Here is a 16098-nt window from a genome sequence, read left to right on the forward strand (position 1 = left end):
TTTGCGGGTCTTGTTTTTTTTTCTCCGAGGGGTGACCAGACGGGCTCTGTACCTGGCTACCATGTCAGAAGAGAAAATTCTACACGAATCAAGTGTAGTGTTAGTTCTGGCAGGTCACGTGAGTTCAGCTTGCATCAGCTGATCACATCAGGTGCAGCTAATCAACGTTAACCAATAGTCATACAACACACACTAGACTGCGTCTTATTTAAGTTGCAGTTCTTTGCTCCTCATCAGCTGCTTAATCGTATTGCACTTAAAACCCACCTCCAACCCCATCTCCTCCTTATGTGCCTGTATCTTCGGATCTTTTCATTTAATCCTGTTGCACATCAGGAACTGTTCTGGTTCCCCAGGTGGTGGGACATGTATTGCTGCGCTCCTGCTATGTCCATGCAAGGCTGTATGGACGGGCAGAGAGTTTGCCCAGAACAGTTTCATTCCGCCAAACTAAATATATGCTATCGTTAAATAATTGACGACAGTGGTCCAGACAGAAATACAGCCTGCCACGGGAGCAAATTCTGCAGCTCTTGCATCTTGTTGGCCTAACTTTGTCGAGACAAACTCGACGGAGCTACCCCCTCAGCCCCGAAAATCAGCTGCTGCATGGTGGTTCTTCGTTTTTATGCCGTAGGGAGTTTTCTGGAGGTGTTTGGGGATGAATATGGGCTGAGAAAGACCTCGGTGTGGCGGTGCGTTCACTCAGTGACAAACATCCTGCTCCGTCTTGCCACCGATTACATACGTATGCCTTTCGCCAGGCACGACGTGATGGAGGCACATCAAGGCTTCCATGCCATTGCGGGTGTCCCGCGAGTGATTGGCATTCTGGATGGGACACTTATCCCTATACACAAATGAGTGATTTACGCCAATAATGTGAATCAACACAGATCGTGGAGAACATTAACACACGATGGCAAACAATGAAGAATATAAATGACCGTTTCAAAAACAAGCGAAGCCAAACAGCCAGTTAATGTAGCTGGTTAACGCAGAAAACGTATGGCCATGAGGGTGCGGGATAGGACACTTGCAAAATTATCAACACATACATACACACACACATACTGTATTTCTTTCTTTCTTTATACTATTTCAGTGAGCCCTGATAAATTCAATTTCTACTAGCCTATTTCTAAAGCGTTTCTTTATAATAAACATTGTTTTTTCAATACTTTACCCACTCTATAACACAAGGTAGAGCGAACAATCGATTCTCGAGGCATCGATATCAACCTATTCAGCACCACCGCCATGGACAGCACCTGCTAACTTCGCACTTAAGAAGGTTTACCTACCAAGTAACCTCAAAAGGTATAGTTCGGGGAACACGCCTAGAAAAGGTATAACTTGAGTTAAGGTGTACCTTTAGAGTCTTCGTAGCACGCTAAGAGACAACTGTAATACATTCCATGAATAGGAAGGAAGGAGGCGGGAACCGGCGAACATTAAACAAACTTTTAATAAAATAAACCAACAACAAAACAAAAGTAAAGGGCTGACAGCTACCTCACGGTCAACTGCCGGCCACACAAACATAAATAAAACTTAACACAATGTCCAGGCCTGGTCCTCTCTCGTCCTTCACTCGTCCATTTATGCTTCTGCTCCTCCGTGAGAGATGTGAGACCGGTGCAACGCGCAGTTGACACTCATTATCACTCGCGTCACCAGCCTCGCACCATTCCCTCACGGCTCCCGTCCCGCCAAGCTGCCTCCTCTCTCCATGCTATGGCCATCCTGAGGCGAGGGCGTTACGTTAAGAGAGCTCCACAAGGGTAAGACCGACCAAGCGCTTACGCAGGAACTCCGCGCCACCACCGACCTCGCTCTACGGGCGACCACGCGGGCCCTGGGTCGGGCGATGTCCACACATGTGGTCCATGAGAGACACCTCCGGCCGAACCTTGCACAGGTGAGTGACGCCGAGAAGGTCCGCTTTCTCGACGCACCCATCTCGCAAGGGGGGGTTGTTCGGTGATACTGTCGAGCAGCAGTTCTCGACAGTAAAGAAGCAGACAGAGGCATATCCTCCCCCGCCGCGACTCGGCCGCCCTCGGCAGTCGAGTCCCGTGCACCGTCTGCTTCCCAGCAGCCTTGGTCCTCTTCGATGCCCTCTGGCTCCAGCGTCCCCTCAGGGGCCCCCCGGAAGAAGACGTAAAGGAGGAGACCACCACCCCGTCAGCAGCCGCGGCGAAAGCAGAAGTGGCCCTCATGGGAAGACCCCAGGGAGATCCCATCGCTGGGTGGTCGATCCGGGACGGTTCCTGCCCCGTCTCAACAGCCCACTTCTCAAAGGGAGTTTTCTCTCTCTCTGTGTTTATCACAGCCGCTCTTACCTTTTACACGACGGTGGTCGGCAGCTCGACGTTGCGTCACGCGAGACCCAATGTCGAGGATAATCAGCAGCACTCTCAGTCGACGGTGCGTTGTGCTACATTATCGCCACGCAGGTAAGTCAGCAGAGCCGATCTCCTCCCCGGGGGCTTCCCCACGGCGAGGGATTCGCACTGCCAGCCATCGAACCACCCCCTGGGAGGGAGATGAAGCAGATCGTACCCCTAGCCCCAGTCTCGGTCCCTGGGAGCCTGACTAGAGCCCCCAAACCGTCACGGTGGCTACGGGATACGATCCGTCTCTGCAACGCGATCCAACTCGCCAGACACACGCTCAAGTTTCGGGGCATCCTCTCAACTTCAGTCAGAGGCAAGGATGCTCCCATGCTTCGGGCCAGGGTCGCCACCCCTCTGGCAAGCGATCATGCTCGTCCCTCTAGCCGAGATGTTCAATGGGTTTTACAGCCCGTATTTCATTGTCCCCAAAAAAGGCGGGGGTTGCTAGATCTGCATACCCTGAACAGGCACTGACTCAAGCTGCCGTTCAGGATGCTCACGCAGAAGCGCATCCTGGCGTCTACCAGATGTCATGATTGGTTCATGGCAATCGACCTGAAGGACGCTTACTTTCATGTCTCGCTTTCGGGGGTGGGCATATCAGTACAGATTCCTCCCTTTCGGTCTGTCCCTGTCCCCACGAGTCGTCACGAAGATCGTGGAAGCCGCCCTCACTCCCCTCAGGGAGAGAGGTGTGCGGGTACTAAACTATCTCGACGACTGGCTCATCTTGGCACACTCGTGAGATCTGTTGTGTACAAACAGGGACATAGTGCTCCGGCACCTAGATCAATTGGGACCACAGGTCAACTGAGAAACGAGCAAGCTCTCCCCTGTGCAGAGCATCCTCTTTCTCGGTATGGAACTCAACTCTATCTCCATGACAGCGCGACTGACTACAGAACGTGCTCAGTCAGTGTTGAACTTCCTGATCAGTGGTCCCTCAAAACAATTTCAGAGGCTCCTGGGCACATGGCATCCTCGGTGGGGGTGGTCCCCCTCGGGTTGATGCACATGCGACTGCTCCAACACTTGCTACAGAGTTGGGTTCCCTGGAGAGCGTGGCACACCGGCAGCAGGCATATGGTCATCACGCCTCTCTGCCGACGCACCCTAACCCCCTGATCTTCAATGACCTTTTTGGTGGACAGGGGTCCCCCTAGGGCAGGTCTCAAGGCATGTCGTGGTGATGACGGATGCCTACCTGCAGGGTTGGGGTACCGTGTGCAACGGGCACGCAGTGTCGTGGCGGTGGATGAGCCCCCGCCTGCATTGGCATATCAACTGCCTAGAGTTGTTGGCTGTGCTACATGCACTGAAGAGGCTGCAGCCTCTCGTGCAGGCCAAGCACGTCCTGGTCCGGTCGGATAGCGCAACTGGCGTGGCGTAAATCAATCGACATGGTGGCATTCGCTCGCGGCAGTTAACACGACTCGCCCGACGCCTCCTCCTGTGGAGTCAGCAGGTGATCAGCGCCCTGCAAGCCACACATATCCCAGGCGACCTGAACCAGACAGCCAACGCACTCTCTCGTCAGTCGACACCTCCTGGACCGGTCCCTTCGCGAGGTTCTACAACCTCCTCTTAGAACCGGTGTCAGAGTGGTGACTAAATCCCCACGCAGTCCAGCTCATATGGGAGTGGTTCGGCCAGGCGCAGGTGGACCTGTTTGCCACCCAGGACTCCTCCCATTGCCCGCTTTGGTACTCCCTGACCGAGGGACCCCTTGGCACGGATGCCCTAGCGCACAGCTGGCCGCGGGGCATGCGGAAGTATGCCTTCCCCCCCAGTGAGCCTCATTGCACAGGTCTTGTGCAAGGGCAGGGAAGAGGAGCATCAAGTGGTACTAGTTGCGCCCTATTGGCTCAACCGGACTTGGTTCTCGGAGCTAATGCTCTTGACGACAACTCCCCCCTGGCCGATTCCCCTGACGAAGGACCTTCTTTTGCAGGGGAAGAGCATGTTACGGCATCCCAGGACAGACCTCTGGAACCTCCATGTCTGGCCCCTGGACGGGACGAGGAGCTCCTGAGTGGCCTACCCCCGGCAGTGGTGGAGACTGTCACCCAGGCTAGGGCCCCTGCCACTAGGCGGCTGTATGCCTTTTAAGTGGCGCCTCTTCTCATCCTGGTGTTCTTCTCCAGGAGAAGACCCACAGAGATGCTCGATCGGTTACGTGCTGTCCTTCCTACAAGAGAGACTTGACAGAAACCTCTCCCCTTCCACACTGAAAGTGTATGTAGCCGCCATCGCCGCACATCACGAACCAGTTGCTGGCAAGTCTCTAGGACAGCACGACCTGGTCATTAGGTTCCTTAGGGGCGCGAGAAGGCGGAATCCGCCTCGTCTGCGCTCCGTACCTTCTTGGGACCTTGAAGTGGTCCTGGCAGGCCCTTTCTCAGCTTATGATGAAGACGGCCCTCCTGGTGGCACTCGTCTCCATCAAGAGGGTAGGGGACCTACAAGCATTCTGTGTGTCCACGGATTGCTTAGAATTCGGGCCTGGAGACTCTCACGTGATCCTGAGACCATGACCTGGCTACGTGCCCAAGGTTCCCACCACTCCCTTCCAAGACCATGTGGTGAACTTGCAGGCGCTCCCCACTGGGGAGGAAGACCCAACCCCATCCGTGTTGTGTCCAGAACGTGCGCTGCCGCCCTTCTTGGACCGCACGCAGAGCTTCAGGAGCTCTGAGCAGCTCTTTGTTTGTTTTGGAGGTCAGCAGAAGGGGAGGGCTGTCTCTAAACAGAGACTGGCGAACTGGATCGTGGACATACGGGGTGTAGCCTCCTCATGGGCACTGGCTCAGGGCGCCTCTCTGGCAGACATCTGCAGAGCTGCGGGTTGGGCTACGCCCAACACCTTCGCGAGGTTCTACAACCTCCTCTTAGAACCGGTGTCAGCCCATGTCTTACACGGTAACAGGTAAGACCGGTGACCGGTAGGGCGTACGCCTGCGAAAGCACCTTCCCCTTCCTAGGTGGGTCAGCGTGCTAGTTCCGCATCCCTTCTTCCCCCCACTGGGTGAAGAATAGGCACTCCATCCATCACTAAGTACCTTCCTGGGGGCCAGGCTGGGCAGAGCAGCCTTGCCCCGTTAGGCCGGGTACCAGCTGAGTTATCTACCACATAACTCTAACCGGACCTAGTGCTCCAGACGTGGTATCCCCCCCCCCCCACTGGCTGGTTCCGTCTGATGTTTTCCTCATGGTTGGTTCCCCACCTCGGGAACCCATGACCTCCCCTAGGTGGACCTCCACCTTGCGGTACTCCCAGTCCGCACATTTTCCCATGAGTTCTCCGCTGCCGGCAAGACCATACGGGTGTCTCCACTATTCCTCCCCATGGTAGGTAGTGGTCTCTGTAGCGTTTTCCCCCAGGGGGGAATAACGCTTACCCAGTGGCCCTTACGGTGCCGGGCGGCTTCTCGCTGTTAGAGAAACAAGGCCTCCGCCCGTGACGGCCGGTGGCAGGGGCTTCCCACATTTTCTTCAAAAGCTCTGGGACTCCCTACCTCTCCACTGGACGGTTACAATTTCGCGCTAGCGCTCACATCTGACACGCCCAGGCCAGTCAGCATCGCTCCGCTAGAGATTGTAACGTGGCACAGCGCCGTGGCGTTTTCCATAGGAACCCCATCTGTCGGTTCGACACAACGTCGAGAGACCGACAGAAAGGGAACGTCTTGGTTATGGATGTAACCTCAGTTCCCTGATGGAGGGAACAAGAGGTTGTGTCCCTCATGCCACAACGCGTGCTGCCGCTGCAGCAGTCGAGAGAGGTCTCAGGTTCCTCAGCCCAAAGGTGAATGAATGCAGCACGCCGTCTCCCTTTTATACCCGGATATCCGGGGGTGGAGTCCGGCATGCAAATTTCATTCGCCAATTTCATTGGCCTTTTCTAAAATAGTCGGAAGCGATAGGTTCTCAAGAGCGAACCCCATCTGTCACAACGTCTCGTTCCCTCCATCAGGGAACTGAGGTTACATCCGTAACAAAGACGTTTTCACCTCCTTCACAGATGTTCTATAGGACTAGGGTCTAGAGACTGGCTAGGACATTTAATGTGCTTCTCCTTAAGCCACTCTTTGGTTGTCTTGGCAATGTGTTTTGGGTCTTTGTCATGTTAAAGGCACATCTACGACCCATCTTCAGTGATCTAGTTAAGGGGAGGAGGTTCTCGTCCAAGATTTTACGGTACATTGGCCCGTCCCTCAGCCCCTCAATGCGGTGAAGTCATCCTGTATACCTGTAGCAGAGAAAAAGCCCTAAAGCAGAATGTTTCCAACTCTGTGCTTCTCTGTAGGGATGGTGTTCTTGGGGTCATATTCAGCATTTCTCTCCCTCCAACCACATGAGTCAATTTTGGTCTCACAGCAGTGCCAGCACTTTCGCCAAAGCCTTTTCTGAATCATCTTGGTGTTCATTGTCAAACTTAAGATGAGCCAGGCAGGCCTTCTTGTGCAGGAGGACCTTGCGGGTGCTTCAGGATTTCAATCTATTGTGGCATAGAGTGTTACCAATGGTTTGCTTGCTAACTGTGTTCCCAACTGTCTTGAAATCATTAACAGGCTTCTTCTGTGTAGTTCTGGGCTGATCTTTAACCTTTCTCATGATCATCATTTGGGAAATCTTGCAGGGAGCTCCAGACCAAGTGCATTTGATAGTTATTTTGTATTTCTTCTATTTCCAAATAATCGCACCAACAGTTGTCTCCTTCTTTACCAAGCTTCTGTCTGTAGCCTATTCAAGGTTTGTGCAGGTCTACAATCTTGTCCCTGACATCCTTTGAAACCTATTTGGTCTTGACTGTGGTGGTGGAGAGGTTGAATGGAAGATACAGATTCTGTTGGCAGGCATCTTTTATATACATAACAAGCTGATTTAGGAGTACTTACTTAAAGTGACAGGACTAATCTGTGGTCTATATAGGCACATAACCAATCTGTGGAGCCAGAATTCTTGCTAGTTGGTATGGGATCAAATACTTATTTTACTGACTGAAATGTAAATCAATTTATAAGCTTTATATATAAAAAATTCCCCTGATTTCAGTTAAAATAAACCTACCATAAAAATTATAGACCTTTCAATTCATTGTAAGCAGGCAAATTTACAAAATCAGCTTATACTTACATACTTATTTCCCTCACTGTATGTAAAACCAATATGTTAAAACAGGGTGTACTTTTCCACAAATGTAGTTCTAAAGTCCATCACATTTTATTTGCTATTGAGTAAAACAAATACTGCATGTAAATTAACATGGACGATACTTATTTGATGACATGATTACAGGTCAGGGTGGCCTAACATTAAACAAAGCTTTATGCAATCAAGCTTAAGTTTGTGCAAATAGCTGAACATCACATAAATTATGTATATTAAAAATGTGGTTAACACTTTACAATAAGGGTCCATGAATAATCATGTACTAATATCTGAATTAATACTTAATTCCGTTGAACTAATGAACTATGAAGAGTGAAGAACTAATCAAGAACTCATAAAGGGCTAATCTTAGCTAATACCGGAGTCATGATGATTCATGTGTTAATACTGATCAGGTTTACTACATGTTAGTACATGTTTGTTAGTTAATGTATTAATTAACACCTGGAGGTAAAGCTTACCAAAACGACCCTTTAATTAAGAACAAGTTCTTCTGAGTACTTGTAATGAGTATTTTGTTTAATATAAATTACCATGTAAAGTTTTATCACACTTTTATTACATTTAATATAGCATGTCACGCTGTTGCTGCAGGATTAGTGGTGGTCCTCCAATTACAATATTTTATGGAGAGTGGGGAAATCACATAAACAGCAGTGTATGGAACTATGCATAAATGTACTAAATTACTAGCAAATGTGATCTTGATAAGCTGATATTTTGAGTGATTTTATACAGTTTTTCCTTCAACATGCCACATTACTGCAGCTTCATTACATGCAAAAACAGATTACAGTTCCTGATCTTTACCTTCATTATTTCTTTAAATGCACTAGATAAGTTTATAATCACAATCAACCTGTGTAAGTCTTGACATACAGATGCATTAACAGGACATGAGCTATAATGTCAGTAAACGGCTAGTTAATAGTGAATTAATCATCACGGGCCCCTTCAAGTAAAGTCATGACATTGGCCTGAAAGATGACATGACAGGCCAGGGTAACCTAACTTCTAATTGATATCTATGTACAAATCAGTTGACCGACTGTTAATAATTCATTTAAAAAATAACACTTGGTTAGCAAGAAAGTACTATAAAAGGTCTGTACCTTTGTGGAGTTCTTCACAAACCACTAGCCATGAGAGTTGTTGTGCTTGCCTTGACAGTGGCCCTTGTGGGTAAGTAGACTTATATATTTATTAAACATTTAATGAGGAAACTTAAAATTAAATGTGATTTTTCATGTTTATTGTCCTTTTTATTTCAGCTTGTCAACAGATTAACCTTGGTAAGTATAATGATTTTTATTTGCAAGTTTTTATGATTTTTTAAATTTGCTTGTTTAAAGTAGTAATTCATTACATAATTAGCCACAATAATGGGCTCAATTATTTTTAGTTCCTGAGTTTGCCGTTGATAAGACCTATGTGTACAAGTATGAGGCTCTGCTATTGGGCGGCCTCCCTCAAGAAGGTCTGGCCAGAGCAGGAATTAAAGTCAGGAGCAAGGTTCTCCTCACCGCGGTGACAGAAAATATTTTCCTGATGAAGGTAAATTTGACAAAGAACTAGATTTTAGAAGTTTTATTTCGAGTGAAAACAAAAATGTACTACAACAGCAAGCACATTACCGTACCATCCTAAGTGAAAATGTTTCCATTCAGCTCATGGATCCTCTGCTCTTTGAGTATGGGGGCATCTGGCCCAAGGATCCTTTTGTTCCTGCCACTAAGCTAACCACAGCACTGGCCGCTCAGCTTCAGATTCCCATCAAGTTTGAGTATGCTAATGGTGTGGTTGGAAAGATATTTGCTCCAGCAGGAGTGTCCCCTACTGTCATGAACTTGCACAGAGGAATCCTCAACATCCTTCAGCTCAACCTCAAGAAGACCCAGAACGTCTATGAACTGCAAGAGGTGAGAAATTGATCAAATTGCAATTTTTTATCCATTTTGAGATGTGCAAACTAATTTCTTTGGCTTCTCCTTAAAGGCTGGAACTCAAGGAGTGTGCAGGACACAATATGTCCTCAATGAAGATCTAAAGGACAATCATATTATTGTCACCAAGTCTAAGGACCTCAGCCATTGTCAGGAAAGAATCATGAAGGACATTGGCTTGGCATACGCAGAGAGATGTGCTGAATGCACAGAGGTAATGCAAAAGACTGGAGAAAATATATGGATTTACTTGCTCAAATAAAATGTTGTCAAAATGTTTTCTCTATCAACAGAGAGTCAAGAGTTTGATTGAAACTGCAACTTACAACTACATCATGAAACCAGCTGCCACCGGTGTACTGATCACTGAAGCAACAGTTGAGGAAGTTCATCAGTTCTCACCCCTCAATGAGATCCATGGTGCTGCCATGATGCAAGCAAAGTATGACTGGTTCTCCTTTTAAGTTGCATTATTCCATACAAGTTTCACTCGTAATATGGTAAGGCTGAGGAATCTTTTTCCAGACAAACCTTGGCTTTTGTTGAGATTGAGAAGACTCCTGTTGTTCCCATCAAAGCTGATTACCTGCCCCGTGGATCCCTGCAGTATGAGTTTGCAACTGAGATTCTTCAGACACCCATTCAATTACTGAAGATCAGTGATGCACCAGCCCAGGTTAAAGTCCCTAATTTAAAAAAATCCCAGGTTTAAAAGTGCAAGAATGTTTAGACGTCCACTAAATATGTCCCTCTATTGTTCTAGATCATAGAGGTCCTGAAGCACTTGGTTGCTAACAATATGGCTATGGTCCATGATGACGCTCCTCTGAAGTTTGTTCAGCTCATCCAGCTCCTCCGTGTTGCCACACTGGAGAACATTGAGGCTATCTGGGCTCAATTTAAGGACCAACCTATTTACAGGTACATTTACTATTAACATTATTTTAAAATATACAATAGTTTACTGGAGAAGCTTGTTTTTTAATTTAACTAAAACATTGTTTTGTTAGGCGCTGGCTTCTGGATGCTCTTCCCGCTGTCGGCAGACCAGTCATTGTAAAATTCATTAAGGAGAAGTTTCTGGCTCATGAACTTACCATTCCTGAATTCATTCAGGCTCTTGTGATGGCTCTGCAAATGGTCACTTCTGATTTGGAAACCATCCAGTTGACTGCTGTGGGTACATTTTACAATTGTAAATTGTAAAAAATGTGAATTTGCAAATATAGCCAGAGCCGAGCCTGATTAAAGGTTAATATCATACAATCTCTTCAAACAGAGTTTGGCTATGCATGAGAAAATCGCCACAATCCCAGCAGTGCGTGAAGTGGTCATGCTTGGATATGGTTCTATGATCGCCAAGCACTGTATTGCAGTACCCACCTGCCCTGTTGAGCTCCTCAGAGTAAACACATCAATCCATCCTTTAATTTTGATAAGAATTTATCGTTTACTTTATTTTCAAATTTTATGTGCATTCAAACCCTCAGCCCATCCATGATATTGCTGCAGATGCAATTACCAAGAATGACATTCCTGAAATCTCTTTGGTTCTGAAAGTTCTGGGCAATGCTGGTCACCCTGCTAGTCTTAAAACGATCATGAAGCTCCTGCCAGGACTGAGAACTGCCACTACTACTCTGCCCATTAGAGTCCAGGTTGATGCCATGTTGGCACTGAGGAACATTGCCAAGAAAGAGCCCAAACTGGTAAATATCAGATGTTGTTGAAACTTTTAAAAAAACGGACAGTAGTTAACTTATCTTGTTTCTCGCCTCAGGTTCAGCCAGTGGCATTGCAGCTCTTATTGGACAGAGCTCTCCACCCTGAAGTGCGCATGGTTGCTTGTATTGTGTTGTTTGAGACAAAGCCCTCAGTGGCTCTTGTTTCCAGTCTTGCTGGTGCTTTGAGGATTGAGCCAAACATGCATGTGGCAAGCTTTGCCTATTCCCACATTAAGTCCTTGACCAGAATCACTGCTCCTGATATGGCAGCTGTGTAAGAATAGCAATAATATATGTATATACTATATATAAATACTTTATCTCTTCATTTAAACACAAGCCCTGATGTGATCATGGTTTTCCATTTTTAGTGCTGGAGCAGCTAGTGTTGCCATTAAGCTCTTGAGCCCCAAGTTGGACAGACTTAGTTTCCGTTTCAGCAGAGCCCTTACACTGGACTTCTATCATAGTAAGTCACAGCCACTGTAAATCATTATATTCAGTGATAAACAGGAACCACTAGCATTTGTTAAAATCTTTATATTGACTATTCATTAAATTGGTTTCTCTGTCGATGTGAAGCTCCTCTAATGATTGGAGCTGCTGGTAGTGCCTACATGATTAATGATGCCGCCACCATCCTGCCCAGAGCTGTTGTAGCTAAAGCACGTGCCTACCTGGCTGGAGCTGCTGCTGATGTTTTTGAGGTGGGGCTCCAAAAACATTTTTCTTTTTGTTTAAAAATGTCCTAATCAAATTTCTAAAGATATAATAGAATATTTTAAACAGATTGGTGTGAGAACTGAAGGAATCCAGGAGGCTCTTCTGCAATCGCCTGCTGCTGATGAAAGTGTTGACCGTATCACAAAAGTAAAGCGCACTCTGAGAGCAGTAAGTTGTCTAATGTCTATTTAACTGTTTGTACTATTTAACTATTTGTACTTGTAGGCAAAATGCATTTTTTACAATTTACATCATACTTTCATTTCAACTTCTCAAGCTCACTAACTGGAAAGCTCTGCCAACTAAGCAGCCATTGGCTTCAGCCTACGTCAAGTTATTTGGACAAGAAGTGGCCTTTGTCAACATTGACAAGACTGTCATTGAACAAGCAATACCGGTATTGTGATGTACTTCATGTCGCCTCTCTCATTACTGTAGGTTACAGATTACAACCAAAATGTAAAATTTCTCATAAATACCATCCTCTAGCTTGCCACTGGACCCAAACCACGTGAACTGTTAAAGGAAGCCCTTAAAGCATTGCAGGAAGGAATTGCTGTGCAGTATGCCAAACCTCTGCTAGCAGCTGAAGTGCGTCGTATCTTTCCAACAGCAGCTGGTGTACCCATGGAGTTCAGTTTTTACACTGCTGCTGTTGCTGCTGCAGCTGTCAATGGTGAATATTTTGCTTTTATTTTTCATGTTCTTTCCTAGTTTATGAGACAACATTTTCATGTTGTGCTGTTCATTCCTCCAGTGAAGGCCACAATTACACCTCCTCTTCCCGAGCAGCTGGAGACCTTCACTCTTGAGCAGCTGAAGAGGACTGACGTTCAACTGGAAGCTGAAGCCAGACCAAGGTACACAGTAATAGCTACATACATGAAGATGAATATAGTAAAATATGAAAATATATATAGCAATTTAAAAACACAACCTCCCTTCTTCTTTCAGTGTTGCTCTGCAGACTTTTGCTGTGATGGGAATAAACACTGCCTTCATCCAAGCTGCTGTAATGGCCAAAGGAAAGATCCGTACAATCCTCCCTGGAAAAATAGCTGCCAGAGCTGACATTCTCAAGGGCAACTACAAGGTGGAGGCCCTGCCTGTTGAGGTTCCTGAACATATTGCTGACATGAGGTAATCAAATCTGTTGTACTGATGTGGCAAAAATGTTGAATGAAATTTCTTGTGGCAGCTAAAAGTTTCCCATCTTTTTTGACAGCTTTGAAACTCTTGCTGTGGTCAGAAATATTGAAAACCCCACTGCTGAGAGGATTGTTCCCTTGGTACCAGAGTTGTCTGTGCAAAACTACCACACACCTATTGTAAGCTGATTTTAATCTTCTCTGGACATAGATATGTAAGAAAACTCTTGAGTATTTATTTACTCAAAGCTTTATTTTTCTTTTCAGTCTTCTGAGATCACTGGGTATGATATGTCAGCTGAGGTTCCTCTGAGAGCTCCTGCTCCACTGCACAAGACCCTCTGTCTTGTTGTCCCATACATTGAAATCAAGGGATGTGTTGAGGTGCACTCTCACAATGCTGCTTTTATCAAGAATGCTCCTCTGTTCTACATATTAGGACAGCACTCAGTGCGTGCTGCAGTGGCCAGAGGTATTCTTTTAATTCTTTTTTATATTTTATTTTTCCCCAGAAAAAGGATCATTAATGGTTTGCCATGTTACTTGCAGGTGATGGTCCTGCAGTTGAAAGACTGGAGCTTGAGGTTCAAGTTGGTCCTAGAGCTGCTGAGAGACTCCTTAAGCAAATCAACCTTGTTGATGAGGAAACTCCAGAGGGAAAGACCATCCTGCTGAAACTGAGGGAAATTCTGGAGGCTGAAGCTAAAAATGCTCGTGTTTCTTCTAAAAGTAGCAGCAGCAGCAGCAGCCGCATCATCAGTTCCAGCAGTTCAAGTTCCTCAATGTCCAGCTCTCGCTTAACTGAAGTAAGGACATGAGATGTTTCCTGTTCATTAGATATCATATATCATACATTTAAAAAAATATGAATTCTTATATATGGATGTTTAGGCCACCATAACTGAACCATTCAGGAAATTCCACAAAGATCGGGTAACTAAACCATTATCATTGTAAAGAATATTGTTACTTTGTTTCCTCGATTCTGTTATTTCACTTGTAAAATATAATTTGGCTTACAGTACATGGCACCCCATAGAGCTTCAAAGGCAGTAAGCAGTGGAAGCGCAGCATCAAGTTTTGAGGCCATTCAGAAACAAGTGAGTCTGTGCTGTTCATAATAAAAACTCCCAAAATGAATATGTACCCCTAAAATGTCCAATTTATGTTTTCAGGCTAAGTTCCTTGGAAATGCGGCTCCACCTGTTTTTGCTGTTATTGCCCGTGCTGTAAGAGTTGACCACAAACTTCTGGGTTACCAACTTGGTGCTTACTTTGACAAGTCAACAGCAAGAGTGCAGCTTATTGTTTCCTCAATTGCTGAAAATGACAACATGAAGATTTGTGCTGATGGTGTCCTGTTGAGCAAGCACAAAGTCACTGTAAGACTGGAACTCATGTGATTCTTAAAATATGATCAATTATTGAATTTTTTTAACAAAGCACAAATGTTCTTTTCAGGCCAAGGTTGCCTGGGGTCCAGAGTGTCAACAATATGCAGTCACTGCCAAAGCTGAAGCTGGTGTTCTCGGAGAATTCCCTGCTGCCCGTCTGGAGTTGGAATGGGAAAGGCTTCCTTTAATTGTCACCACTTATGCTAAAAAGTAATGTTAATCAACAACAAATTCTTGAGGTATTGGTAAAAAGGAAATGCACTCATTATCTGTTCTCTTTGTACCACTTCTCAATTAGGCTGTCTAAGCATATCCCTATGGCAGCTCTCAAGGCGGGATTCAAGCTTGAAAGAGTCACAAACAGTGAGAAAGAGATTGAACTGACTGCAGCCTTGCCAACTCAGAGGACTCTGAATTTCATTGCTAGGATTCCAGAGGTGAGAAGCTGATAGTTTGTCCTTCAATTGTTTTATGACTCACATACAGTATAAATATGATTTAAAAAACAACTAACTTATTTCGTTCCTGGTGCTCTAGATGACACTGTCAAGAATGGCTATTCCTCTTCCCTATGCTGTTCCCATCAATCCGGACGGAACTCTTTCTATTCACATTGATGAAGATATTCTGACCTGGCTTAAGAACCATCTGAAGGAGTAACGAAAAAAATGTGATTCAGAATTTACTTCTGAAGACTGGAACAGTGTTTATGAAGTTTTAGTTGTTGTTGTTGACCGTTTAATGAAACATGTTACATGTATTGGAATCTATCTAATGTACAACTAATAAATGTTCTGCATGTTAGTGATGTGTGAATTGCTTTTATTTTACAATTTACATGATGAGGTGGGTGGAACAGTAATATCAGTCCAACGGCAGAGTGCAATGGCGTAGCAAAAGTGTCACGGGCTGGCGTGGAAAGAACCCAAATGCAGGACAGCGAAGAAGGGGTTAACAAATAAATACTTTAATTAACAGAACAACATAAAACTCTGAACAAAGGAAAACCCACGAGGGTGTGTCTGACAAGACAAACTAAAATACAAACTAGAAACCAAAAACTTCCCTCAAGGGGGCAAAAACCAGAACTAAATGATAATAACCACAACTCACAATACAAGGACACTAAGAAAGGCAAGACAGGAACTCAGGGACCCGGCACGAGACACGAACAAGCACGTACACGTGAAACGCAATCGACGAACACAAGACAAAGAAACAAGAGGGTATATATAGGAAAGACAAACGAGGGATAACGAGCGAGGGCAGGTGTGAAACATAAGACACGGCAGGGAGACAATACAGGAAACGAGAGGGGCGGGGCCAATGACGAGACACTGGAGAGAACGCATATTATTGTCAAAAGGACAATAATATGTTTCTCTCGACACATAACCAAAGACTTTGTCATGGTTCTGCTACAGGACCAAGAAAAACATGACTAAATGAAGCAGAGCCATGACAGAAGCCCCCCCCTTTAATGAGCACCTCCAGGTGCTCACCAAGGGGTAGATGGACGAGACAAGACCGACTGGGTGACAGACAGAACAAGGCAAAACAAAGAAAACAAAATCAACGGTAGACAAGACAGAATA

The 16098-nt window shown here is 45.9% G+C and overlaps 1 protein-coding gene across 1 annotated transcript; it reads left to right on the top strand.

Annotated features, from left to right (window-relative positions):
- The first annotated feature begins 8695 nt into the window (after positions 1-8695).
- Positions 8696-15163, top strand: LOC130548776 (vitellogenin-like). The gene is made up of 28 exons (XM_057325788.1): positions 8696-8753; positions 8843-8863; positions 8974-9125; positions 9239-9490; positions 9567-9728; positions 9808-9956; positions 10040-10190; positions 10278-10435; positions 10525-10690; positions 10794-10919; positions 11005-11223; positions 11295-11512; positions 11610-11707; positions 11821-11945; positions 12028-12129; positions 12239-12358; positions 12451-12637; positions 12719-12821; positions 12916-13101; positions 13187-13289; positions 13377-13581; positions 13659-13915; positions 14001-14042; positions 14132-14209; positions 14285-14491; positions 14571-14713; positions 14802-14940; positions 15041-15163. The coding sequence occupies exons 1-28, from the start codon at positions 8714-8716 to the stop codon at positions 15161-15163; spliced, it is 4032 nt and encodes a 1343-aa protein (XP_057181771.1). The 5' UTR covers positions 8696-8713.
- The last annotated feature ends 935 nt before the right edge of the window (positions 15164-16098 follow it).

Source organism: Triplophysa rosa, linkage group LG25 (genome assembly GCF_024868665.1).
Source record: "Triplophysa rosa linkage group LG25, Trosa_1v2, whole genome shotgun sequence".
Lineage (NCBI taxonomy): Eukaryota > Metazoa > Chordata > Actinopteri > Cypriniformes > Nemacheilidae > Triplophysa > Triplophysa rosa.

Coding starts and splice junctions, on each gene's coding strand:
- LOC130548776 (XM_057325788.1), top strand. CDS start 8,714: ATGAGAGTTGTTGTGCTTGCCTTGACAGTGGCCCTTGTGG. Junction 11,513..11,609: donor GCTCCTGATATGGCAGCTGT/GTAAGAATAGCA, acceptor TTCCATTTTTAG/TGCTGGAGCAGCTAGTGTTG. Junction 13,102..13,186: donor GAACATATTGCTGACATGAG/GTAATCAAATCT, acceptor CTTTTTTGACAG/CTTTGAAACTCTTGCTGTGG.